Below are 26270 nucleotides of genomic sequence, written 5' to 3'. Positions count from 1 at the left end.
CCATATCCTCCTTTCTGGATTTCTACACATTCTTTTTTTATTCGTAAAGGCCTGAGTATATCACAGCTGTGCAGAAGGCAGGTGCATCAAAATTCCCTGTGACTACACATTTGAAATTTGCATGCATGTCCGTGACAATTCCATGTTCTCTTATGCTGAGAGATAAAATCATGAATGGATGGATGGATGATGATGGATGGATGGATGGATGGACTATGACAGATAGAATACAAAAGGCTGCATGTTCAAAATTTCTTGATCAGGCCCAAGGTAAGACAAAGTCATACGTCTTATAGAGGAGGTGAGAGCCCAGAAGGAAAGGGAATATGGAAGAATGAGAATATAGCAAGTTTTGCAGGGCGTTTGGACTTCTTTGTGTCTATTTGTGTAGAAGTCTGTTTCTCCCTCGAAGTTTTTAACTCCTTTAGGGAAAGGACTGTATTTTGCTTATTTTTGTATTTTCAGGACTTAAATAGAGTTCCATGTTTGTAAAAATGTTAGGTAAATGTAAGGAGGAAGGTTGGATGGAATGAGATGGGTTGGCATAGGACTGAAGTTACATGAAGGAAACCAATAATTTTGCATCTTTGTGTGAAGCCATTAGTTATGTTGTGAAACTTGACAACAGAACCTCCATATTAAGAAATAAAAAGTTTCCTAGAAGGCCCCATCAGCCCCATTAAGCCAGTGGTTCAACTAGCAGTGATTTTGCTCCCCAAGTCACATTTGAAAACATCTGGAGACGTCTGGTGCCGTTTTCTGCATAGTAAACTGTGCCTTTGTTTCCTGTTTCCTTGTAGAGTAGAGCCTTTAGTAATGATACCCGGAGAAGAGCAGAAACAATCCTGGATTCCATGGCTGTGTGGAGCTTTTAAAAATATTGCATGCGGCATGTTTGGGATTTACAGACACCTTGGCTGCAAAGAAGTTGAGCTTCCCCTGAGTATATTGTTTCTCTGGATAGCGACTTCATCATTTTTTGCAGGAGGACCTCATAGAGACCCCTTGAATGCACAACAGATTAAACAATGATCAAATGAATGGCAGGGTGTGCAATGAAATGTGCTCCCCACTCCCCACGCTCTACTCAAATGGCCCAGCACTGAGACATGCCACAATGCTGCTGTGTCCACTTGAGTTTCCCATTTGGAAATGAACAGCGGGTGGTGGCTGACAAGCCGAAGGATTCTGAATGAAACTCTACACAGCTGTAAATAGTAGGGAGCTCCCCACGCTGAGGCAGGGAGTGTCTGGATTCTTCCAAAGCTGGCAAGCTTCTGTGCAATCACATCTGCATGCGTAGTCGCGATGTCTCTCATTGCAATTTTAAATGATGAGCTTATTTTTTAATGCACATAAATTGCCTTCAATAGACTTGGTGATTGAACACAGTAAATATTTTTCTGTGCCACTAAAAATAGTAAGGACTCTGGAAAGCATTTCTCTTTTCTTTTCTTGCAAAGGCTTGTCTTTCTGCAGAGCCTGAGCTCTTGAACGTGAGCTTTACACACATCCTTTTCACTGCATTTTTTGTCATCTCCTTTACTAGGGTGAGCTCTGTAAACCCACTGCCCTTCATGAGGCTGAGCTGGTCCAGGGAATCTGTTGCCCTTGGTGCGTGTGCATGTGTGGTGGGAGAAGGGCAATGCCTCTGGGAAAAGCTGCTGGACTTGGGACAGAAAGAGTCCTCCTCCAGCCGCTGCCTTGTCACATGTCTGGGCTGCTGCACCTCTGTTCCTTATGGCAAAAAAACAGCTTGATCTGTCTGCGTATTTTCAAGGGCCTGCCATCCCCCGAGGAGCTGCTCATGCAAATTATATCTGGCAAAGGTTGTCCTTCTGTCTTATGTTTTCTGTGCATACCACCTTTACATTGCTGTTAGCAGTCGTCTTGGTGTCAGTCCAAGGGGTCCCCATCATCCGGACCCCAACAACTCATTTTTGTAAAATGCACTTGGCTGAGGGGAGGGAACTTGTATGAAAAGAATCTATGCTTAGATGGTTCCAAGTATGATTGTTTAAGATAGCACTGAATAAAATAGCTTTTCCTCAAATTCACATAAAGGACAAGTGGATTGAAAATGAGAAATAGAAATCTACAGCCTAGGACAAAGTTCACAGATATTCAGAGGAATAGCCTTCAAACATTTCACTTTAATGTCACTTCATATTTCCAGAAGCTGGTGCATTTCTGTATTGCCTAATAGTTTCATAAAATTAAAGTAAGTTATTGTGCAGGAAAAATGGGTTTCTGTTGATTCTGCTACTTTGTTTTCTCATGTCAGTACTTTTATATTTTGGTAATATTATAGAGAAAATGTAGTAAATATTGCTAATATCTTCCCCTAACATTTGACAAGGTTCTCATCCCACTGATGTCTCCTTTTGTGGGGCCGGAAGGCAGCCCTTTGGATAAGCCATCCGGAGTCAATGGCAAGAATTCAGTGCAGGAGGTGGGTACTCGCTCTGCCTGAGTCTCTGTTGTCAGTCTCTCTTTTGACTTCTAACAGTCTACTGTTCTTTTGGCTCTAAAATGAGGAAAGCATGAGCTGTTCTGCCCCCTCTCCTGCTTCTAGACCTTGGGCCCCTGGATTGTTCACTGGCAAAGATGAAGTAGGTGCTTATTCCTGATAGCTTGGTGATTGGTGCCTAAGTCGACTCCCTTCAAAAATGAAGGGGAATGCTTTTAAAATCACAGAGAAATTGCTGTTCTTTGAGGGGAAGACACTGGCTGAGCATCCTTCCCTGTCTGAGGTAGGGGTGTGTGTGTGTGTGTGTGTGTGTGTGTGTGTGTGTGTGTATAGAGTACAGAAATCTGCTGGAAGGAAGTAGGTCTTGGGCCCACGTGCCAAGTGGGTTAGAGGAGTAGGGAAAGGACTTTGGGGCTTTGCAGCTGTAAGGTGTGGTTCTTACCACTGTTGTTACAGTGCCAGCAGGCAAGGGATTGCCTCAGATATGCTGCTCAGAGACCAAAGGGGCTTCTTGCCAGAAAGGCTGCTGCTGGGCAAGGCGAGAAGAGCTGTGAAATGTATCCCCCTGCTGGCAGCGGGCCTGGTGGTTGCAGAAGGGCAGGCTTCATGCACAAAGCAAAGGGGCTCCAGCCATGATTTCCAGGTGGACCCCTTCTGGCAGCTCTTCCCTGAAGCACAATCCATGAGAAGGACTGGATGATGCAGACTCTCAAGTCCTCCATGAAAACAGATGTACTATTAATACATTCACAAATAAAATAACCTTATGAATGAGATTGCCAAGAAAATGACATCCACATAGTTATCTCTTATTTTCCAGGAAGTGCGTAAAACATTCCATGATGTTTTTAAAAATTTTTGGACTTTGTATAATGTTAAATTAAGACTCCCAGGTTTAGAAACTAGCTCACTTGAAATTCTTCTGGCACTATTGTGAGGAATGCAAATGAAGACACATCTCAAGAGAAGGGAAAGGGTGGACTCTGCTAATTCCTAGCGCACAGCTCTACACATTCACCTACTGTTGTGGGCTGATAATGTCCACCTCCAAAGTCAGATGTTGAAGTCCTCACATCCAATACGTTACAGATGGTTGTATTTGGAGACAAGGTCTTTAAAGAGGTAATTAAGTCAAAGTGAAGGTATTGGGGGGCCCCTAATCCTGTATGAGTGGTGTCCTTATAAGAAGAGGGAATTTGGATACAGACGTGTACAGAGGAAAGACCCCATAAAGACAGAGAGAGAAGATGGCCATCTACAAGGCAATGGGAGTAGTCTCAGAAGAGGCCAATGTGGCTGACACCTTGATCTTGGACTCCTAGCTTCTGGAATGTGAGAAAATAATTTTTTGTTGTTTAAGCCACCTAGTCTGTGGTATATAGTATTTTGTTAAGGCCGCCCTAGCAAACTAATATACCTACCAATGAGAGTGATATGAAATATAGGCTACAGATCTTAGCCTAGAGTCTTCCTTCACCCCATATATAAAAGAAATATAATTAGAATGTGTTCTTTCCAACTCAGTCCATCCAACAAAGCAAAGAAAGCAGATCGAGGAATAGTAGCCAAAAGAGTATTATTCTCAGTAAGGAGGAGCAGCTAGACTACGATCCATCAGCTAGTCCTCTGAACACTTCCCTCTCCCTCCTCCTTGCCCATCCTTCTCCCTCCCCTTCATCCCTCCACCCACATACAGCTACACACATGGTCCTTGGCAAGGATGGGAGGGAATAGTCCACATTCACTGGAGAACTGAAGGAGGTCTGTGTGGCTGGTGTGCAAGGGAGACTGACGTGCAACGAGATTGGAGACATGGGCAGGGAATAGGATCCTTGAAAACCATTGAAGGATTTTTAATTCAGCAGGTAATATAATCAAATTTGTATTTGAAAGGATCACTCTATCTGTATTGTGGACAATGGATTGAAAGATGCCTAGAGTGGATCCAGGTATATGCATTTCCATGGGATTGCTACAGCCCAGGCTTATAGAAGTGGAGATGCAAAAAATGGATTCAAGAACTAAGAGTTTCACCTAACACCCATTAGGATGGCTACTATCAAAGAACCAGAAAATCATAAGTGTTGTAAGGATGTGAAGAAATTGGAACCCTTTGTACTGCTGATGGGAATGTTAAATGGTGCAACCACTATGGAAAACAGTATAGCAATTTCTCAAAAAAGTTAAAAATAAAATTACTGTCTGATCCAACAATTTCACTTCTGGGTATATACCCCAAAGACCTGAAAACCAGAAAGCAAAGAGATATTTGTGCACCCATGTTCATAGCAGCATTATTCTCAGTACCCAAAAGGTGGGAGCAACACAGACCTCCATCAACAGATAAATGGGTAAACAGAAGATGCTGTGTACATACAATGGAATATTATTCAGCCTTGAAAAGACACATGCCATACAGTGTGGATGAATCTTGAGGACATTATGCTAAGTGAAATAAGGCAGTCACAAAAGGACAGATACTGTATAATTCCACTTATATAAGGTACCTAGGGTCGTCAAAGTTATAGAGACAGAAAGTGGAATGGTGTTTTCCAGTGGCTGGGGGAACGGGGAATGGAGCGTTATTGTCTAATGGGTTTCAGTTTTGCAAGATGAAAATTTCTGGAGATGGATCGCATAGCAATGTGAATGCACTTACTACTGAACTTAAAAATGGTTAGGATGGTAAATTTTATGTTATGTGTACTTTACTATAATAAAAAATCCATTAAATAAAAAACCAAAAAGAATTAGGAGGTAAGATGGAAATCACCTGATCGTGAGTTGGATATGGGGTGATGGAGAAGCAGTATCAAGGACAACGCCTAGGTTTCTGACTTGTATAGTAGCTAAAAAGTGGTGTTACTCACTGATGTAGCAGACAAGATTTTATTGGACCCAAATTGTAAATTCCACCTGGACGTCCTGACTTTAAGCTGCATTTGAGGCATTCACATGGTGACATGCAGTCGGCATCTGGGTATATGAATATGGAGCTTAGAAGAGCAGCACAGGGTCGAGCTATAAAGGTCACCATGGTACATGTGAGTGGAAAGGGACAAGGGATTCAAGGAAGGGAGGCCAATTGGCATCAGTTAATCAGGAGGTTATTTAGTATCTGATGACCTAAGTAATGATAGACAGCAAAAGATTTCAGAGAGACGTGTGATGTAGAACTACAAAAGTATAGGGACCAATTGGAGTGGGGGATCCATTGGAATTGGATAGATGGTGAGATCATTAACCAAACTCAGAAATTTAGGAGGCAGAAAGGAGGTAGAAAGCATCAAAAATTTCAAATCTGTTGAACAAAAAAATCCAAGTTGAGATATGTATGGGCAGTCAGAAAATTAGCCTGGGTCTCTGTCCGGAGCTCTGTCCTGGGGAGACAGGTCTGAAAATCACCCACATACAGGTGAGAGTGGAAGATGTTTCTGAGAATGAGCTGCAGAGGCCGAGAGAACAGCGCAGTAGGAAATAAGGCTCGTGCAGAGCCCTGGGGGCACCAACAGGTCAGGCAGAGGAGAAGGAAACCCAGAAGGAGCATCAGATTAGAGGAGGACGAGGAGAGAGTATTGTTACAGAGTCCAGGGGTGAGTTTAAGAAGGGAGGGGCTGCTCACTGCTGTGACAGTGGGTACAACAAGGCCAGTGAGATTAGGACTGAAGAATGTCACTATACTGGTCAATAAAGAGGCCCTTGGTGGATGTGAATAAGAAGAGTGTCAGGAAAGCAACTAAAGGGCTGGAAGGGTTTTAAGGGGATGGTGAAATGGATGTGCGGTAAAGAAATGGAGGTAGTTTCTGTAGATTATTCTTTGTAGAGTTTGGTCAGAAGAAGATGAGAGGCTGGGGGAGTTGGCCAGAGGAAGACACTGAATAGAAGGATGGTTTTTATTAATTAAGAAGGGATGAGAAAATTTTGTAGATTGAGAGGAAGGGGCTATATTGAAAAAAAAGCTTAAAATATGGGATAAAAAGGCATGGGGAGGCCCGAGCAATGTGGGAAAAGATACAATTGATGCACAGAAAGGGGAATGTCTAGTCCTCAACTGTAACAGGAAATGAGGTCAAGAGAAGCATGACTATGGATAATTCTGGTGATGGTGAGGAAGAGGAGGATGTTTAGGGGATTCATGCCTGGTGGCCTCTTTTCCTGTGAAGTAAGATGAAAGCTCACCTCCTGAGAGCAGCAAATAAGGGATGGGTTAAGGGGTTCTAATATAGGGATGAAATATTGAGATATTGGGTGAAATGCGAGAGGAAGTTCACTAGCTCAGGCCAAGGTGTTGCTGGGTGGTGCTACAGTCTACAAAGCCTGGAACTGTAAGTTATACCCGTTGATGTTATGGTGTAATCTTTTTCAAAAGTTATCTATGGTCTGGGGAGAGGAACACAGAAAGCAGATGGTCTATGAATTAAGGAATTTGAAGGGCAAGTGCCAGGAAAAAGTTTAAGTGGGTGAAGGAATTAAAGATGGTAGTGAGTGAGGAACTGAAATAATCATGGCTTGCTGAGTCAATCATGGGAGCAGGAAATGAAGCTAGGAGGAGAAAAGTGAGAAATCAAGCCACGTGGAATCTGAATGAAGTCTAAATCCAAAGGTTTTCAGAGTTAGGGATTCGAGGGCTGGTGGGATAGTATTTTGAGGTAAAATATGACATTTTGGAGTATAAGATTTTGGGGATGGAGCAGTACCAGATGAAGAAAAGATTATGGTGGCAGAAAGGATCATTCAAGTAAAGCATGGTTAAAAGTCACAGAAGGTAAAAAAAAAAAAAAAGAGAGAGAGAGAGAGAAAGGTGGGGGTCCATTTTTACCACAATTTACCATGAAAAATAAAACAAGATGAAATATCCAAGAGAAGTGACCAGTCAGGGCTGGGGTTGCAGAAGATGTACTTAATGATGATTAATTATGAGAGATTTTCCCCTTTAGGAATAGGCGTTTGCTTGCTTATTTATTTTTGTGCATGCTTATTTAAATAAAGGGACTAGACAGTCTTGTTTTTCCATTTCTAAAGTCAAATAAATCCCTAGCAGCTGGAGAAAAAGCAACACAGATGTGATTGCTGCTCTAAATAATGAATTCTCCCTCAATGCCACCAAATTACAAATGAGTCATGATACACTCATGATTATTTCTTTGATGAAAGTGTGACATTAAGACATTCCCAACGACATAGTGAAGTTCTGTTTGCTGATGCAGCTGGCCTTTCATTAACCTTTTCACACATGGCACAGGATCCATTTTCTGTTCATCAAAGCTTCATATTCAAATCCCTCATAAATATTATATAAATGTAAACAGACTTGGAGAGTTTTCCTTTCAGCAAGTGAGAGAAGAAAGTAGGAGGTCTACCTCCCAGTTCTATAAGCACCAAAGCCACTAAAAGCAGGATTGATGGCTGAAACAAATTGAAATCTTGAATGACAGCTGTTATAGAGAATTTTAAATCCCTATAAAATTCTCTTAGTGAACTGCTATTACCTAACTAGCTCAGAGTTAGCCTTTATGTTTTATACTGTTTTCTGTGTGCTTGTCTTGAAAATGAAGTTGATAGAGACAGAGAAAAGAGGAAAAGACAACTTGATAAATATTTAGGTTAAGAAAAGTCTATGCAGCTGATCTATGTGTTTTCTAAGACTCAGCTCTCTCACATTTTTAATTTTGTGTGTGTGTGACTTTTTTTTAACCATTTCTTATTGAAGTATAGTTAATTTACAGTACTGTGTTAGCTTCAGGTGTGTAGCAAAGTGATTCGGTTATACACATTATATTTAAATATATATGTAAACGTATTCTTTTTCAGATTCTTTTCCATTGTTGGTTATTACAAGATATTGAATATAGTTCCCTGTGCTGTACAGGAGGTCCTTGTTGGTTATTCATTTTATATATAGCAGCGTGTGTGTTAATCCCAAACTCCTAATTCATCCCTCCCCCTTCCCCTGCCTACTGCCCCCTTTGGTAACCACAAGTGTGTTTTCTAAGTCTGTGAGTCTATTTCTGTTTTGTAAATAAGTTCGTTTATATCATTTTTAAAGACTCCACATATAAGTGATATCATATGATATTTGTCTTTGACTTACTTCACTTAGTATAATAATCTCTAAGTCCATCCGTGTTGCTGAAAATGGCATTATTTCATTCTTTTTTATGGCTAATATTCCATACACACACACACACACACACACACATACACACACACATCTTCTTTATCCACTCCTCTGTTAATGGACATTTAAGTTGCTTCCATGTCTTGGCTGCTGTAAAAAGTGCTGCTATGAACATAGGGGTGCATATATCTTTTTGAATTAGTTTCTAAGACTAGATTTTTTTCACTTTTAAGTGATTTCTTAGGCATATCAGGTCCCAGGCCATGCTCTGCAAGTTGTCCGTCAGGAGCATCCCAAATTACTTATGCTGCCGTTTTCATCTTCACAGCTATCTTAAACTGCTGCATAGGAAAAGCCAAAGCAAATTTACCTGAGCGAGGCTTCTGTCAGCTGGTGAGGCATTGCGATGGCCAGGGTGCTGTGAAACATGTATTTCTCAGGCTTAACTTTAAAGGGCCAGAAAATAACCTGCTCTTGTTTTCTTCTGTGTGGTTTCATGTTATACATTGTCAGCGACGCTGCTGTCAGAAAGCTAATTGTGCTGGTCTGGATCTGAGAGTTTAGTCAAACAGTGAGGGCAGAAGGAACACTGGAGAGCCACTGACATGTTGCTGGACAGAGCCAGAGATGAGGGGTGCATGGCAAGCAAGACGGTTCAGCCCACTCACGGGGACAGCTTTGCCGAGCACAGATTCTGCAAGTTAAGTGTAACTTCCCTCCCTCCACCTCCCCCAGGTATCTGGGGGTCTTGAGTCTTTATGTTCATTATACCCATACCGATATTTCCTCAAGCTGGCTGTTATTCTCACCCATCCCAGGCCACTGTACAATGTCAAAGCATATAGATCTGCTTTGAACCAACAACACAGATTATCTGCACTTGAGTACCTCAGAAAAAGTTCTGGTCCAATCCCTGCCAAAAGCTTGGTTGCAAGAAATCGTAATTATAAAGGAGCATTTGCAGATGTTACAATCCACCCACTATTCCAGATATAAGAAAACTTTTCCCTTGAATGAAGAAGACCACCAGAGGACTGTCCACCTCCATCCTTGTTATCAGCCCTTGTTGAAGTGCTTTAGCTGGATTGCACTTCAGAATTTGAACTTCTCTCTTTGGCAAACAAAGGAAACCATTAAAAGAAAAATGAAAAAGCCTGCAGCCTGGGAGAAAATATTTGCAAATGATGCTACCAACAGGGGTTGATTTCCAAATATACAAATAGCTCATACAGCTTAATATATTAAAAGAAAACAACCCAATCAAAAAATAGGCAGAAGACCTAAATAGACACTTCTCCAAAGAAGACATACAGATGGCCAACAGACACATGAAAAGATGCTCAACTTCACTAATTATTAGAGAAATGCAAGTCAAAACTACAATGAGGTATCACCTCACACTGGTCAAAATGGCCATCATTAGAAAGTCTACAAATAAATGCTGGAGAGGGTGTAGAAAAAAAGGAACCCTCCTGCACTGTTGGTGGGAATGTAAACTGGTGCAGCCACTATGGAGAGCAGTATGGAGGTTCCTTTAAAAAACTGACAATAGAACTACATATGATCCTGCAATCCCACTCCTGGGCATATATCCAGACAAAACTGTAATTCAAAAAGATACATGCACCCCAATGTCACAGCAGCACTATTTACAATAGCCAAGACATGGAAGCAACCTAAATGTCCATTGACAAATGAATGCATAGAAAAGATGTGGTTTATATACACAGTGGAATATTACTCAGCCATTAGAAAGAATGAAATAATGCCATTTGCAGCAACATGAATGGACCTAGAGATGATCATATTAAATGAAATCAGAGAAAGACAAATACCATATGATATCACTTATATGTGGAATCTAAAAAAATGATAGGAAAGACTTTATTTACAAAACAGAAATAGACTCACAGATAGAAAACAAACTCATGGTTACCAAAGAGCATAGTGCAGGGGGGTAGTGCAGGGGAGAGGTAAACTAGAGTTTGGGAGTAACGTATACACACTACTATATGTAAAATAGATAAGTAACAAGGACCTGTATAGCACGAGGAACTGTATAGCACAGGGACGTATAGTGCAGGGAACGATACTAAATATCTTGTAATAACCTATCATAGAAAAAAATCTGAAAAAGAGCATCTCTCTCTCTCTCTCTCCCCCCACATATATATATAATCACTTTGCTGTACACCTGAAACTAACACAACATTGTAAATTAAACTTCAATTTAAAAAAATTGTTTAAAAAAGGAATTTGAACTGCTCTTGGCTTGCAGTGCAGACTTTCATCAGCAACTGTTGATGATTTTACTATGAGATATGTTCAAGAGCCTTCCCCACCATACCCCACAATGTCCCCTTTATGAGATCCCACAGGAGACATCACTCTGTGGTCTCACTACCAGGAAAAACCATGTACTCCTGGGGAGTTGGCTTGCTTTCCTCTTAAAGACATAATTCATCTTATGTTTTTTGTTCTTTGTTTTAGCCATTAGGAAGTTAGCGCTAAATTTGGGACATAGTTCTAAAAAGTATAATGCTAATTTACCCTTAGCTTTATTATACTCCCTTCCATTTTACCTTATGTACCAGTTCCTTCAAGAATGTTATATCCTTTTGTGATTGACATAATAACAAAATTGGCATAAAAAATAAAAATGTGATTTTATGTGACTACATAAAATTTCTCTCTAATTTGAAGAAATTATATGCAATCATAAGAGATTGCAAGTAAGGTAGTAAAAATATAGCTCTGATGCTCAGAGAAAAAGAAAGTAATGAGCCCACACGAAGGAGCCCACAAGTGGGCCTGGCTCAGTTCAAAGCATATGTACATTGCAAAGAATATCTGCCGTGCAGCTTCATGTCATTTGTTTCAAGTCAAAAAGACATGGCTAGAATCAGTGTTCCCTGCAGTGTGTTCCATAGGACATTAGTTCTTAAAGGATTCTATGTTCAAATAGTGTGGGACACGCAAGGAATAGATTTAACTTATTTTTAAACCTGAACTGCGGGATTTCTAAAAGTTCTTAACATACATTCATTGTGAATCTTCAGGAGGCAGACTGTGGTGAGTGTTTCTAAATTTATTTGACCATTTATTTTTCCTGGAACATGTCCAAGAGCTAATCTTCTCTGAGAAATGCTAGGGTAGGATAATGCCATTATAATAATAATTATTATTAGAGAGGAGTTTCTGTTTTCTCTTAAAAAATATAGGGTGAGGGCTTAGCTATTTATTGCTAGTATTCTTAATTTCTTATTTTAAAATGTAAAGTGAAAATGCACTGAAAACAAAAGCAATAAAAACCTTTATAAGCCATGTGGGGTGTTTTATGGATTTATTTAGTGGAGTCTTTCATACTGAGGTTATTCCTTCTTAATTCCTTTCATATTTCTGAATTAAGGTTATAACCTTCTAAATGTTTAAGGTTCTTAACTATAGGATAATGTAATATTGAGATGGAATCATTGGCAACATGCTGATTTGATGACATAATTAAACTTCAGGAAGACGCAGGAGTGAGTGGTTGGAGTCTGGAATAAGACATGGGTTCAGTTTATGGTTCTATCACTTATTAGGTATGTGACTTACTGGATCTGTGACCTTGCGAAAACTATTTAAATTCTATAAGCCTTGGTTTCCTTGTCTGTAACATGGGGATTATTATATACTATCTTGTAAATTTGTGAGGATTAAATTAATTTGTGTGTGTGGTGCATAGCACAGTGATTTTCATATAGTAAGAACCTAATAAATTGTAATTGCTATGATTTTTGGTTATTCAGCAAACAGTTATTGAGCAACTGCAAGGCAGTGGATACTGTGTTGTATATGTGGATGCAAATATGAATGAGTCATGTCCCCACCTTTGAAGAGCATAGTCAAGTAGACGAATAACAGACAGCTACATAAATGCATAGAGTGAAATGTTTATTGATTAATGATAAATATAATTACAGAAAGAATGGAGTCATAGAAGAGAGGGTTATCAGTTCTTTTGAAACAAGGTGGAAGGTGGCTTACAGAGGATCCGTAGTGGATGCTCCATTAGAGATGAGTTTTTTTTTTTTTTCTTTTTCACAAGCATATCCAAATTTATTGATGTTTATATAGGTAGAAATTACAACTATAGAAATTGCTTCTTCCTCCACTGCTTTTTAAAAAGTGCATTTTATATTTTTTATTTCCATATCTTACCCAACTTAATTTTTAATTAGAGACCCATTTTTGATGTATTTAAATGGTTTTTTAAATACATCTTTATTGGAATATAATTCCTTTACAGTGTTGTGTTAGTTTCTGCTGTACAACACAGTGACTCAGCTATATGTATGCATATATCCCCATATCTCCTCCCTCTTGAGCCTCCCTCACGCCCTCCCTATTCCACCCCTCTAGGCTGTCACAAAGGACCGAGCTGATCTCCCTGTGCTCTGCAGCAGCTTCCCACTAGCTATCTGTTTTACATTTGGTAGTGTATATATGTCAATGCGACTCTTTCACTACGTCCTAGCCTCCCCCCCCCACTCCGCCCCTGGTCCTCTAGTCCATGCCCTACATCTGCATCTTTATTCCTGCTCTGCCGCTCTATTCATCAGTACCATTTTTTTAGATTCCATATATTTGTGTAAGCATACGGTATTTGTTTTTCTCTCTCTGGCTTACTTCATACTCTGTATGACAGTCTCTAGGTCCATCCACCTCAGTACAAATAACTCATTTTCATTCCTTTTTATGGCTGAGTAATATTCCATTGTAGATATGTGCCACATCCTCTTTATCCATTCATCAGTTGTTGAACATTTAGGTTGTTTCCATGACCTGACTATTGTAAATAGTGCTGCAGTGAACATTGTGGTACATGTATCTTTTTGAATTATGGTTTTCTCGGGTATATGCTCAGTAGTGGGATTGCTGGGTCATATGGTAGCTCTATTTGTAGTTTTTTAAGGACTCTCCATACTGTTCTCCATAGTGGCTGTATCAATTTACATTCCTACCAACAGTGCAGAAGGGTTCTTTTTTCTCCATACCTTCTCCAGTATTGTTGTTCCTAGATTTTTTGATGATGGCCATTCTGATCAGTGTGAGGTAATACCTCACTGTGGTTTTGATTTGTATTTCTCTAATGGTTAGTGATGTTGAGCACCTTTTCATGTGCCTCTTGGCCTTCTGTATGTCTTCTTTGGAGAAATGTCTATTTAGGTCTTCTGCCCATTTTTGGATTGGGTTGTTTGTTTTTTAATATTGAGCTTCTTGTATATTTTGGAGATTAATCCTTTGTCAGTTGCTGCATTTGCATATATTTTCTCCCATTCTGAGGGTTGTTGTTTTGTCTTGTTTATGGTTTCCTTTGTTGTGCAAAAACTTTTAAGTTTCAGTAGGTCCCATTTGTTTATTTTTGTTTTTATTTCTGTTGCTCTAGGAGATGGGTCAAAAAAGATCTTGCTGTCATTTATGTCATAGAAGTTTCTGCCTGTGTTTTCCTCTAAGAGTTTTATAGTGTCTGGCCTCACCTTTAGGTCTTCAATCCATTTTGAGTTTATTTTTGTGTATGGTGTTAGGGAGTGTTCTAATTTCATTCTTTTACATGTAGCTGTCCAGTTTTCCCAGCACCACTTATTGAAGAGGCTGTCTTTTCTCCATTGTATATTCTTGTCTCCTTTGTCAAAGATAAGGTGACCATATGTGTGTGGGTCTATCTCTGGGCTCTATCCTATTCCATTGATCTATATTTCTGTTTTTGTACCTGTATTTATTACTGTAGCTTTGTAGTGTAGTCTAAAGTCAGGGAGCCTGATTACTCCAGCTCTATTTTTCTTTCTCAAGATTGCTTTAGCTATTCAGGGTCTTTTGTGTTTTCACATAAGTTGTATAATTTTTGTTCTAGTTCTGTGTAAAATGCCATTGGTAATTTGATAGGGATTGTATTACTCTGTAGATTGCTTTGGGTAGTATAGTCATTTTCACAATGTTGATTCTTCTAATCCAAGAACATGGTATAAGAGATGAGTTTTAAAAAGGTGATTAGGTGTTTGCCAGGGAGAGGACAGTGAGGCCAGGGGTGCTGGTGAGAGGGATTCTGGGATGGCTTATGAGAATGAACAAAGGCAAAGTAAATTCAGGAAGCTGTAAGTAGCTCAGAAGAGTTGTGAATGGCACGTGTGGTGGGAAGACATGGGATGAGAAAGAAGGTGGCCAAGGATGGCAGTGGCTGGATCATGAGGGTCTTAAATCCCAAAGTGGAGCATCTATAAGTTGTGCTGTAAGCAATGCGGAGGCAGTGAAGTACGTCAGCAGTGGAGTAACCATATCAGATTTGTTTTAGATCAGTTTGACTCCTTATGTGGCTGTGTACTTGCTGCATTACAATCACCCAAGAGCTTTATTAGAAATGTCGACTCTCAGGCTCCACCCAAAGCTGCTGGATTGGAGTCAGCAATTCATGTTTTGGTAAATTCTCTAGGTGATATTTTGATAATATTAAGTTGAAGAAGCACTGTTTTAGATAGATCACTCCGTGCACTTTATAAAGGATAGGCTGGATGCTGTCCAATTAGAAGCAGGGAGATGAATGGGTGAGGAGCCATTGCTCAGGTGAGGAATGATGGCAAGGTCTGAACTGCACCAGAACTGCAGAAAAAAGAGAAAGAGACAAATAATAGAAATGTTAAAGTTTACTTTACGGAACCTTAGTCACCACCTGGTTGCTGTGTGAGGAAAGGGGAGAATTCAGAGCTGACCCCCAGGTTTCTTGCTTTATTAATAGAGTGACACTATGCATTGAGATAGAAGTAAAGGAAGAGTATAAGGCTTTTTCCTTTCTTTATTTTTTTTGTTTGTGGGTTTTTGTTTTTTGTTTTTTTTTGGCAGTGAAAGGGCTAAATTATAATGAGTTTTGTTTCCAATATATTAGAGGTGCCTGTAAGATAGCCAGATGAAGGTGTCCTGTTGGCTTTTGGACATATGGCCCCAGTGCTGAGGAATGAGGTTCTAACCAGTGTTATGGATTTAAGGGTCATGAACGTCACAGGTTAGCTGTAGCAGCAGGAATGGATGAGATTGAAAAGAGATCCAAGTATAGCATTTGGGTAACAGCACATGTTTTAGTGGGCCTTTATTATCACAGCACTGTTTATCTCTCTGATCTCATCTCATACCATTTGCTCTCAGCAATCTACATACAGGTCAGATTAAACTACTTGAGGTTCTCTGAACACACCTGCTATCTTAACCTTGAGGACTTACACATGTTGTTCCCTCTGTCAGGAATGCCCCCTGCCTCATTCTCTTGCTCAGTTCTCTGCGTCTAGCAAACTCCTACTGATCCCTCAAGACCCACCTCCAAAGTAATCCTCTCCCAAGGAAAAGTCCCCCTTCCATGTGCTTTCCTAGGGTAACTACGTTAAGTAAAATGGACTTTTTGCTTCTCTGTTTCCTTTGTGCTGTGTCCTGATGGTAACATCTGTGTCTGGTTCAACGTTTCATACCAGTCCCTGGCAGGGTACCTGACACATAGCAGGTGCTCAATAACTAATTTTTGGCTAAATTATGAAAGGATGGTTAGAAGAAGAAGAGTTGTCAAGGAGGACTAAGAAAGCTTCATACTAGAAATAGAAAGAGTACAAGGTAGGAGTGATGGCATGGAAACCAATGAAGGATGTTCTAAAAGGGAGTGGTCAGTAGTGTCAGAAGCTTCCAAGCAATCATGTAAGATAAAGACTGAAAACGTCCATAGGATTTGATACTCACATCAGTGTTGCCCTTTGCCAGGATGGTTTCAGGGGGCTGAGCTCTCATAGTAGAAATCAGATTGCAGTGTTTGAAGGACAGTTGGCAGATAAAAGTAGAGCCTGAAACTGTGAGGAACTTGCCTAGGATAGGAAGGATGGAAGGAGACATGGGGTCAAAGGAAGGCTCTTTGAAATAAGAGATGATGAGCAGGAGCCTGGTATAATGAGGAATCTAAACTAAAGGAGGAAGAATGATAACTGAACCTGATTCTGGCTTACAGGAAGGGATCAAGCTTTACAAAGGAGGATTAATCTTGAACTGTAAGAGAGCCCAGAAGGGAGTGGGGATGGGTGTGGATGTAGACATGTTTATAAGGGTGGGGAGGAAATTTTAGAGAGTTGAGCATCGATAGCTTAATTTTCTCAGTGAAATAGCAGACCAACTAGAAGTTCCTATTTATAAACTCTGTGTGTGTGTGTGTGTGTGTGTGTGTGTAGGGGGTGGTTTGCCCAGGTCTGGGGGTGTGCTCCTGAAGAGCAATGAAGGTTCCAAGTAAGACCTGAGAGAGGGACCTGACCAGAAGCACATTATTTTTCTCTTAGGAAGTCCTGCCAGTTTAAGATTAGTGCCCCTTATGAATTCTAAGAGTTTATTGATTTAGATGAGAAGTTTTTATTGAGTATGTAGGGAGTGCCATAAGGTCATTATTGATTTATGATATTATGGCTGAGAGACTCTCACTGAGGAAAAAATATTTTTAAAGGGCTATCCTTCCGTAATTCAAAGAATGTTATTTGTCTCACCATCTAGGTATTTATACACTATGTAAATGGCCTGAACACTTAATAACAGTGTGACCCATGTCAGCCTCCCACATTACAAAAGGAAAGGGAAGAATCCAACCATGTTATTACTTTGGTTGAGTTGTCATATCCCTTAGTTAAATGCATGAGTAAGCCGTGCTGTGCTGCCTTGAACAAACTATTAATCAATATAAACATAAAAAGATATGCACCTTAAAATTATGGTTTTATGTCCCAAGTGACACATTAGCATTTATTGAATTCTTACGAAATATTATCCTATAAAATTTCCTAGTATAATCTCATTTAAATTTCATAATCATCTCAGGAGGCAGGAAATATTTAAGTCCTATTTTATAAATGAAAAAAACTGAGGCTTAGGAATAGGTACCTTGCTTCTTTTTTAGTTTGCCATTCAAAGGAGAATATGTCAAGTTCAGAGGGCCCGATATTTAGTCAAAGTTCTGCATTTTAGCTGCAATTTTACAGCTTTTTCAAGTTTACAGTAGTGAATTACCTGGGTAGGAACAGGCTAGCCTGGACTAGCCCTCTGATCATGATGGACAAATACATGACGTACGTGCCTTCCCATCCCCCTCATTGCTGACATTGATAATCAATCGTAGCACACCTTCCCTGGGGCTCAGAATTGGTGTCAGAAACCCTCATGATGTGGTGATCCAGGCAACCACTGCTAATTGATTGTCATCCAGAAGCTAATATACCCAATTGTCTTGTGAATCTCACCTAGTGGACACAACCGCGCTGTCATTTCAGGTCCTCTGAGAAGCAGCCAAGATGGGATAAGACCTGCAAGGACTTTATTGGGGAAAATGCCCATGAAGATAAAGGGGAAGGGAGAAAGGGAGCCGTTGTGGAAAGGGAGGGTCTTCAGATCACAGTGTACCTTTGACGCTTGTGAAAGGAAGGAAGGATTAGATAGGTAAGGCTTCGGACTGTAGCCTGATTCTAAGACAGTCTTAGCCAGGAGGATGGGTTTCCTGAGCAAAGGTGTCTCTTAGAAGAATCCCACCATGGGCAGGAATGGGCAGGCTCTCATTCCTGTTCCACTTACTGTGCTCAGTACCTGGCCGCAGGGAAGCACAGCCTTGGACATGGAAGCCACAAGTCAACGAAATCCTCGGTGAACATTTGAGCTCACACTTCCATGGCAGCCATGACAGGTATCGCTGGAAATATCTCAGCTGATCCTCTGTTGATCAACGAGGAATCATTGCCAGCTACCACAGCTGGCAATTCACAAAGCCACTGAAGGTGTCTTAGCAGGTAGAAGATTAGAACTCCATTTCATTTTCCTGGCGTTGTGGCTCATTTTCCTGAGTTCTAAGGAGTTGTGTGTGGAAGAAGTTCCTGTGTGCTTGTGGAGCCCTTGATTCCTCCCCTAACCATCAAACCCTGAGAAAGGAGAGGAAGTGGCAGCCACTGTTCTTCTCATTTGCCAGCTGATTCCTGGTCTTATCACTTCCTTTGGCTGGAAATTATGTCTCACTTTCACTTAGCAAGAGCTATCCACTTTGTTACAACGATTGTAAAATAATACGTGATTTATAGAGTATTATAAAACATTGGTATCTACAGGGAATATGTTTAAGATCTTCAAATATTCCCTAAAATTACAAATATAGAAATATTTATATAGCTCATTGGCTTTCTCCCAAATTATATTTTCTCTGAAAGACACATGCATTTCTCTTTATCATGTGATGGACATTTTTTTTTCTGAACAAAGAAACAGATTTTGCCACTTTAAGAGTCACTAATAAGAAGTAGCAACTCAGCAGAGCTGATAGGCTGGTAACTAAGTTTATTCACTAGTTAAGTGAATTGGTCCTGTACACCACTCTCAGAACGTGTGGGATTCAGATGTACTTTTCATTAAACACATTGTAATGAGGACAACAATCAGTTATTACCTACCATTTATTTGTTGCTCATTGCCAAGGGACTGCATCTGAAATACGTTAATATCAGGTATTTATAACAACCCTGTTAGGTGGATGGTACTACCCCTTTTAGAGAGGGCATTTTTTTCTCTTATGTGATCTTTTTTATTTTTATTTTTATTTTTTAAGCTCTTTATCGGAGTATAATTTTTTTACTCTGTTGTGCCAGTTTCTGCTGTACAACAAAGTGAACCAGCTGTATTTATACATATATCCCTATATCCCCCCCTCCCATGACTTAAATGGTACTGATGAACCCAGTGAGAAAGGACATTTTTTAAAAAACATCAGAGGACTTAATGAAGCTACCAAAGTCAAATAGTAAGTGGCAGAACTAAGATTTAAAGTCACACATCCTTTGCCATTAAAAATCAAAAGTAATTTCTCTGTTTTTCTTTTCTCAAAGTTATCTGAAGGCCAGGGGTGGTGTTATAAGCTCTAGGTGAGCAGAATCTATGTCTGGTTTATCTCCAGCTCCTAGCACCATGCTTGGAACATAAGGGAAACTCCATACAGACATAGCATGAAGGATTGCTGGCACATTTGGCTGCTAAGAAAATGTGATATTCATTTAATAGAGGATTTTAGGCAGGAAAAGAATATTATAAGTTCACTTAAATTAAGATGGGGAAAAAAATCCAGAAAGTTGGATGCCCTGAGTCTGATCAGTAATCTACTCTTCTTTGAGATTGAAGGTAGTTCTTTGTGGATTTGATTTTCCTAAAGGACACAAAAAGGGGCCATTGGCTTAGCCATTGAGAAGAGAAAATGAAAGGAACATCTGACCACTATTTTTTTAAATGCTTTATTACAAGTCCTGGAAAAATGTGTGCAGATCAAAACAGCCAGGTGTTTGGATAACGGCCCTCTGGGGCCAGCTGGCAGAGGGCAGCTGGTCATCAGAGTAGATGGAAAAAACATCTTCTAAAAAATGAGGCGTTAGCCTAAGAGAGAGGGGACAGGAAAGCACCCAGCGTGGGGGAGGCTATGGACAGACCATAAATTATGTGGATGAAAAAGGATTAAAGGAGCACATTTTAGAAGGTGCTAAGGTCTAATAAAGGGTCTCTTTAATCAGCAGAGACAGACAGCCAGCTAGGGAGTCAGCTGACCCTTCCGGTGTTGGTGGGTCAGAAGACACGCACAGCTTTCAAGAGCTGGAGAAACTTACTTCCGTGTCTACTCTGATGACAACCAAGCACCTCCAGCAAATGAACCACTAAACTCAGGGGTCAAAATTACAAGGCAAGCCTTTCCAGGTTGAATGCAGGAGATTGAAAACCACTAAAATTTAGACAAATACTATGTGATTAATGGCCTTATGGGGAAGTAATCCAAAATATCTATCTCGGATTTTGAACTTCTCATCCAGTAAAATTATGGACCGTACAGCTGGCCCTCTGTGTCTGTGATGCTGCACCTGCAGATTCAACCAACCATGGATGGTTGAATATTTTTTTTAAAACTTCTAGAAAGTCCCCCAAAAGCATAACTTGAATTTGCTGCATGTTGGCAACTATTTGTATAGCATTTACGTTGTATTTACAACTATTCACATGGCATTTACATTGCATTGGGTATTATAAGTAATCTAGAGATGATTTAAAGAATACAAAAGGATGTGCATAGGTTATAGGCAAATACGATGCCGTTTTTTATAAGGGGCTTGAGCATGCACAGACTTTGGTATCTGCAGGGGTCCAGGAGCCAATCCCCCTCAGATACCGAGAGATGATGGCGTTTATAAAGAAGAAATCTGAAGTATTGCTGCGGCTTCCCTTTATTCCACCCGGCCCCCAGCTCTACTCTGACCCCACTTACGTTTCCAGGCCAACAACGTACTGTAAATAGCAACAACGAACATTGTTTGACACTGTTCTAAGTGTTTTACATAAATTAACTTGTTCATCACCTCTAAGGTGACACTTTTATTATCCCTTTTTACAGATGAGGAAACTGATTCACAGAGAGGGAATTAAAGAAAAAAGAACACCTCGTACCCAATAGGGTAAGAAAATATAGTCCCACCATTATCAAAATAAGCAGCTGGTTACAGTAACTGAGAGCTGGCAGCCTGGAGAAATGGGCAAGAAATAAGACTAGAGGAACAACTTTTTTAAGAGGGTGAAATACTAGTCTTAGACGAAAAGTAGGAAATAGGTCTACAGTCTATAAAATTAGACCAACATTTACTTATTAAAGGGACTTCAGAGCTAGAGGACGATCTCCAAATCCTGAAAATAAAACACATTTGGTCTGTTTCCTCAAGTCACCCTAATGACTGCAAACCTTGAAAAAGCACTGAGATGAAAAGGAAGTGAAAGAGAAGGGGACGGCACCGCAGACGCGGGGGTGCGAGAGGGTGCAGAGTCGTGCTGTTGACTGGGTGGGGATGGCCATCTGTCGTGGCCCACAAGCCCTCAGGGCTTTGGCTCCCAACCCCGACAACTCTCACGTCTTCTGTGGGGTCCTGGGAGGGAAATTCACCAGGCTCCCACTGCCCGGCACAGCAGGCTGTTGTTGCACATATGTTCAAATTGCGACCTTGACTTCTGTGAGTAACTGTTTTTCACTTCTGCGTGTGTGAGCTGGATCAGCCAGCCAACCACTCGGGGTCCCAGGCCGTTCCTAGCTGATGTCTGTCCCAGTGCCCGCACCTGCCGGGCCCCCTCCCCAGCTTCCGTTGCTGCCTCCGAAGCAGGCGTATCAACCCCGAGTCCTATAGACTCAAACGGTCCGTGTTCAGGGGCTCTCTCTGCCTCAGGATTCTTAACTCCAGTCACAAGACATACTGTTGCCAAGAAGAACTAGACCAGTGAAATTACATTTTGTCAACCAGGCAAAACTGTGCAAACAAACTGGTTTGAAGGGAGGCGCGAGGCAAATGCAGTCTTAGCTTCTGAGCTAGAGCAGGGGGAGAGAATTGGGGAATGCATGTGATTGTGTTTCCGAAGTAGAAATGCACGGAATCCCTGGCTTTGAATATCCTTGTGGACTCTGAAAACTGAAAAATAAAACCAGAATATGACAAACTTCATCACATTGGAGTCCTCAGAGCACAGGTTTAGATTAAAATCCCTCTTCTTCCATTTTATAAGATGTCTGATGTTGCTTATCTGAAGGCTTCATTAGCAAACATGGAAGGGCTCTCTCTCCTAATTTCCTCCCTGCTCTGGGGTGACTTTGGGAGCACCCAATTCCTGGCCACTCTGCCCCTCGTCTGCTGCATAAGGAGAAGATCCCCTCTCTACCAATTTTTTTTTTTTTTTTTCAGTATCTAAAAGGTTACTTTTTCTTTTGGGAAGAGTTACTTAATCTTCTGAGCCACCATCCTGAGGGAGTGAGATGGGTGCAAACAGTAAACTTCCTGAGAGGAGAGAGGGGCAGAAATACCTCTCTCAGTTGGAAATCATAGCAAACCGGAGCAGGCAGAAGTGTGTGTGTGTGTGTGTGTGTGTGTGTGAGTGTGCACACCCACGCACACGTGCGTGCATATCAGCTGATTGCCAGCAACATCTGTCTGGTCAATTTATCAGGTAAATCTTCAAGATTAACTGCTTACAGACCTCTATGTCAGCTTACTTCTTTGTTTTCTCAATGTATTGTTAGACTCAGGGATATTTGCATTGTTTAGTCCAACAGTGGTTGTCAACATTGGCTGTACATTGCCGTTATCTGGGGAGCTTTAAAATACCCGGATACGTGGGAGAGTCAGATTCAGTTGGTTCTGAGTGTGGCCTGTGCATCGGGACTTTTAAAAGCCCTCCAGATGACTAATTTGAAGAAGAGGCTAAGTACCGAAAGTGTAGAGTTACTTCCTAATGAGAAACTTAGGAGGACTCCTCAGGCTACGGGCCAAATGAAAGGACATGTTATAGTGACACCATTAATCAAAAGGAGGAAAACACACTGGAAGTAAATAGCTAAATGCAGGCCTCTCTGTTTACAAACAGCAGTACTGACAGCTCTGAGTCCATAGGGGAGGCCACAGAAAACACGATCTCTTCCAAGTTTCATTCTTGTCGTCAGTCTGTTGGCATCAGAGTGTGTTACTGTTCCCCTCTCTTAAATACTAAGAGATGCTCAGGAAGCCTAGAGGCCAAAGGTACAGCTTTATTAGCAAAGTGTCCACCGGTTCTCCCTGGAGTTCAACAACAGAATAATCACTACAAGTAAACCTCACTGCCTTCAGTGCATATCAGGATAGACACCAAAGCCAAGTTGTTTAGGTCTGTCACCCCCGATCTCCGGGTGAATAAACTGTGAAACCAGAAAATTATGCCACTGAGGGTTTGGACAAGAGAATGTCAGTCAGATTCACAAGGTCTTTCTGCATCTTGGATACCCCGGCAACTTTTGAGGTATGACTTGAATTTAGTCAAGGAATTCCCTTCCTTATAATTCTGTCAAGTCCTATCACTTGTGTGTGTTCCAGGCATTCTGCTAAGGGCTTTAAATAGATTGTCTCATTTCATCCTCACATCCTCCCAGGAAGTAGATGCTGTTTTCCTCATTTTGCAAGTGAAGAAATTGAGACTTACGGTGGCTTTGTGACATGGTCATTGTCTTGTGGCTAGTAGATGATAGAGCAATGGTTTAATCTAGATCTGTGACTTTTTTTTTAATTATTTTTTTAAATTTACTTATTTTATTTTTGGCTGCATCGGTCTTAATTGTGGCATGAGGGATCTTTCATTACAGCGAGCGGGCTTTGCTGTAGTTGTGGCGTGCAGGCTCAGTAATTGTGGTGCATGTGGGATGTTAGTTCCCTGACCAGGGATCAAACCAGCATCTCCTGCATTGGAAGGTGGATTCTTAACCACTGGACCACCAGAGAAGTCCCTAGATCTGTGACTTTAAAATCCGAGGTTTTATCACTGAGTTACTGCCCGTGGTTTATAGACTTCTAGGAAAAAACAATTCACTTTTGCTGTTTTTCAGTCGCTTGGTTTATCCCTTCCTAGAATCTAAACCTGAGTCATTGTAATGATGCGGATTTTTTTGTGGTTGATTTCTTTAAAAATGAGTCTTTCTTGAAGAGTCTGCCAATGCATACGTGAACTTCAAACAATAGCTGACTTTACAGCTAGGGATTGAGATGTTTCTTTATGCATTTGGATTAATCACAAGAAGGAGGCAACAGCAAAAAAATTAAAAGTGGCTGAATATGCTCGTGTGCTGACTCATAGCACTGGTGCTGCTATTTTGTCAACACTGAAAACTGGATTTTATACTTTATACCGCTCCTTTTCTGTTTTAGCTAATGATTGTTATAACATTTTGCTCAATCTGCCAGAGATACTTGAAAACCTTCCCAAAGCTATCATTAGCAAGCAGTGCAAGACAGGGCCAGCCAGCGTTTCTCTGCCTACCAGTATGTGGCTGCCTACCAGTATGTGGGTACGTTGTATGAATATACAAGGCCTGATGATACCTGAGCTTTTCTAACATTGATGTGTTGCTACAAAGTAAACAGGAGAGGAGGACCGCAAAGGAAGGTTTTGTTAATCTGCATTTGAATGTGTATAGGTAAAGGGGTCCCCATGTATATGTCTTCTACTAACTTCTGTTCTGCACACTGAGTGTGACCCCCCAGCCTCTGAGAAGCCCTGTCATTTTAATGCATGCTGAGTGAATGGCTTGGCCTTAACTGCTGTCTGAGTTTGCCCTGTCCTTCCTAGGGCCTAGATGGGATGGCTCTTCTCTGACAGGGATGTTTATCTGACCATTATAAAATGGTCAGGGGGTCTTGCCTGGGGCTCTGCACTTGAACTCACAGTGTCAGTGGGTGAAGGCCATGCATGTGGATTTACGGAGTCTCTAGAACCTTTAAAATCTATTGCAACTTTTCAGAGTCTTCTGAGGCCAGATAGCCTAGAAAAAATATATCTCAGAGATCAGCTTATTCCCTTTTAAAAGTTTTACTCCTCTGAGAATATGACCAATTTTTTTTATCTCTCCAAATAAAGCATGTAACGACATATCTTTTGATACTGTGGGATCCTCTAACTTCTGAGCTCAAGGACAGGATGGAATTGAAAAAGAAATCTGATAGACTCGCTGTGGACATGTAGAGAGAACAAGAAATATTTTTTGTTGTTGTTATTTGAAACTACTGAGTTTTGGGGTTATTTGTGCTGACAACATAGTCTGATTGACAAGAAAATCATCATATTAAATTTCCCATATTGAGGGGCAGTAGAAAGATGACAAAGGAAATTGCTCAAGAGGAAAAGACTTGGAAATTTGTTTGTTTGCTTTAACCTTTGGAACTGCTTGGCCATCGAGTTTAGGAAAAGATAGAAAAGATATTAAAATGTCCAGGCCAAGCCCTATAAAGCCTCTGCTTTTTAAAAAAGTTATAGTAAAACTTGCCATGTTAGCCATTTTCCCGTGTACCGTTCCATGACATTACGTACATTCACACTGTTGTGCAACCATCACCACCATTCCTTTCCAGAACTTTTTCATCATCACAGGCTGAAACCTTGTACCCATTACCGTTAACTCCCCGTTCCCCCTTTCTTAATCCCTGGCAACCACCGTTCTACTTTCTGTCTCTGTGAATTTGACCTCTCTCGATACATCATATAAGTAGAACCCTACAGTATTTGTCTTTTTGTGTATGGCTTATTTAAAGCTCTCCCCTTTTACAAAAAGATTGTATTCTAATTTTTGCTAGCAACCCCTATATCTGTCTAGCTATTTATAAAACAGTCTTTGCTCAAAGAAGGGAGAGAGATGACAAGAACCTGCCTAATCACTGACTCTGGCAGTGGGTCGAAGTGGCTGCATGCTTTCCAGGCCAGAGGTCAGCAGCCTTTCTAAGCTGGAATGCCAGAGTTCCAAGCCCTGCGCTTCCTTTGGGTCAGAGGTCAGGGATGGTTTCAAACCCTGAGTGACCAAGTTCTGCCTCCTGCTGATGTGGGGAAGGCAGATTGCTCTCCTGCAAATTGAGGTGGAAAGATAGCTTTGATTTCTTTCAGTTGTAGAGGAAAGGTTGAGCCCAGTGACAGCAAGTGGTTATAGCTTTCAGGAGAAGCTGTGACAATGGTGACAGGTCCCAAAGGCATAGAACACCATCCCATGGGCCATCAAAGAAGGAGGGAGCTTCTTTACAATTCCTTTCACTTGAAGAAAAAAGTAAGGTTTCAGAAGTTGCCTGGGGAAGTGAT

The 26270-nt window shown here is 40.8% G+C and overlaps 1 protein-coding gene across 1 annotated transcript in view; it reads left to right on the top strand.

The window, feature by feature from the left end:
- Window positions 1-26270, top strand: part of LOC130848450 (uncharacterized) — a 478274-nt gene that overhangs the window by 442951 nt on the left and 9053 nt on the right. Inside the window, exon 6 of the mRNA XM_057726930.1 lies at window positions 2360-2452. Coding sequence (XP_057582913.1) covers window positions 2360-2452 — 93 coding nt within the window. The remainder of the gene's footprint in view (window positions 1-2359; window positions 2453-26270) is intronic.

The sequence above is a fragment of the Hippopotamus amphibius genome, chromosome 3, assembly GCF_030028045.1.
Source record: "Hippopotamus amphibius kiboko isolate mHipAmp2 chromosome 3, mHipAmp2.hap2, whole genome shotgun sequence".
Taxonomy (NCBI): domain Eukaryota; kingdom Metazoa; phylum Chordata; class Mammalia; order Artiodactyla; family Hippopotamidae; genus Hippopotamus; species Hippopotamus amphibius.
The sequence above is the reverse complement of the archived record's forward strand: the minus strand, read 5'-3'. Positions and strand labels throughout refer to the sequence as shown.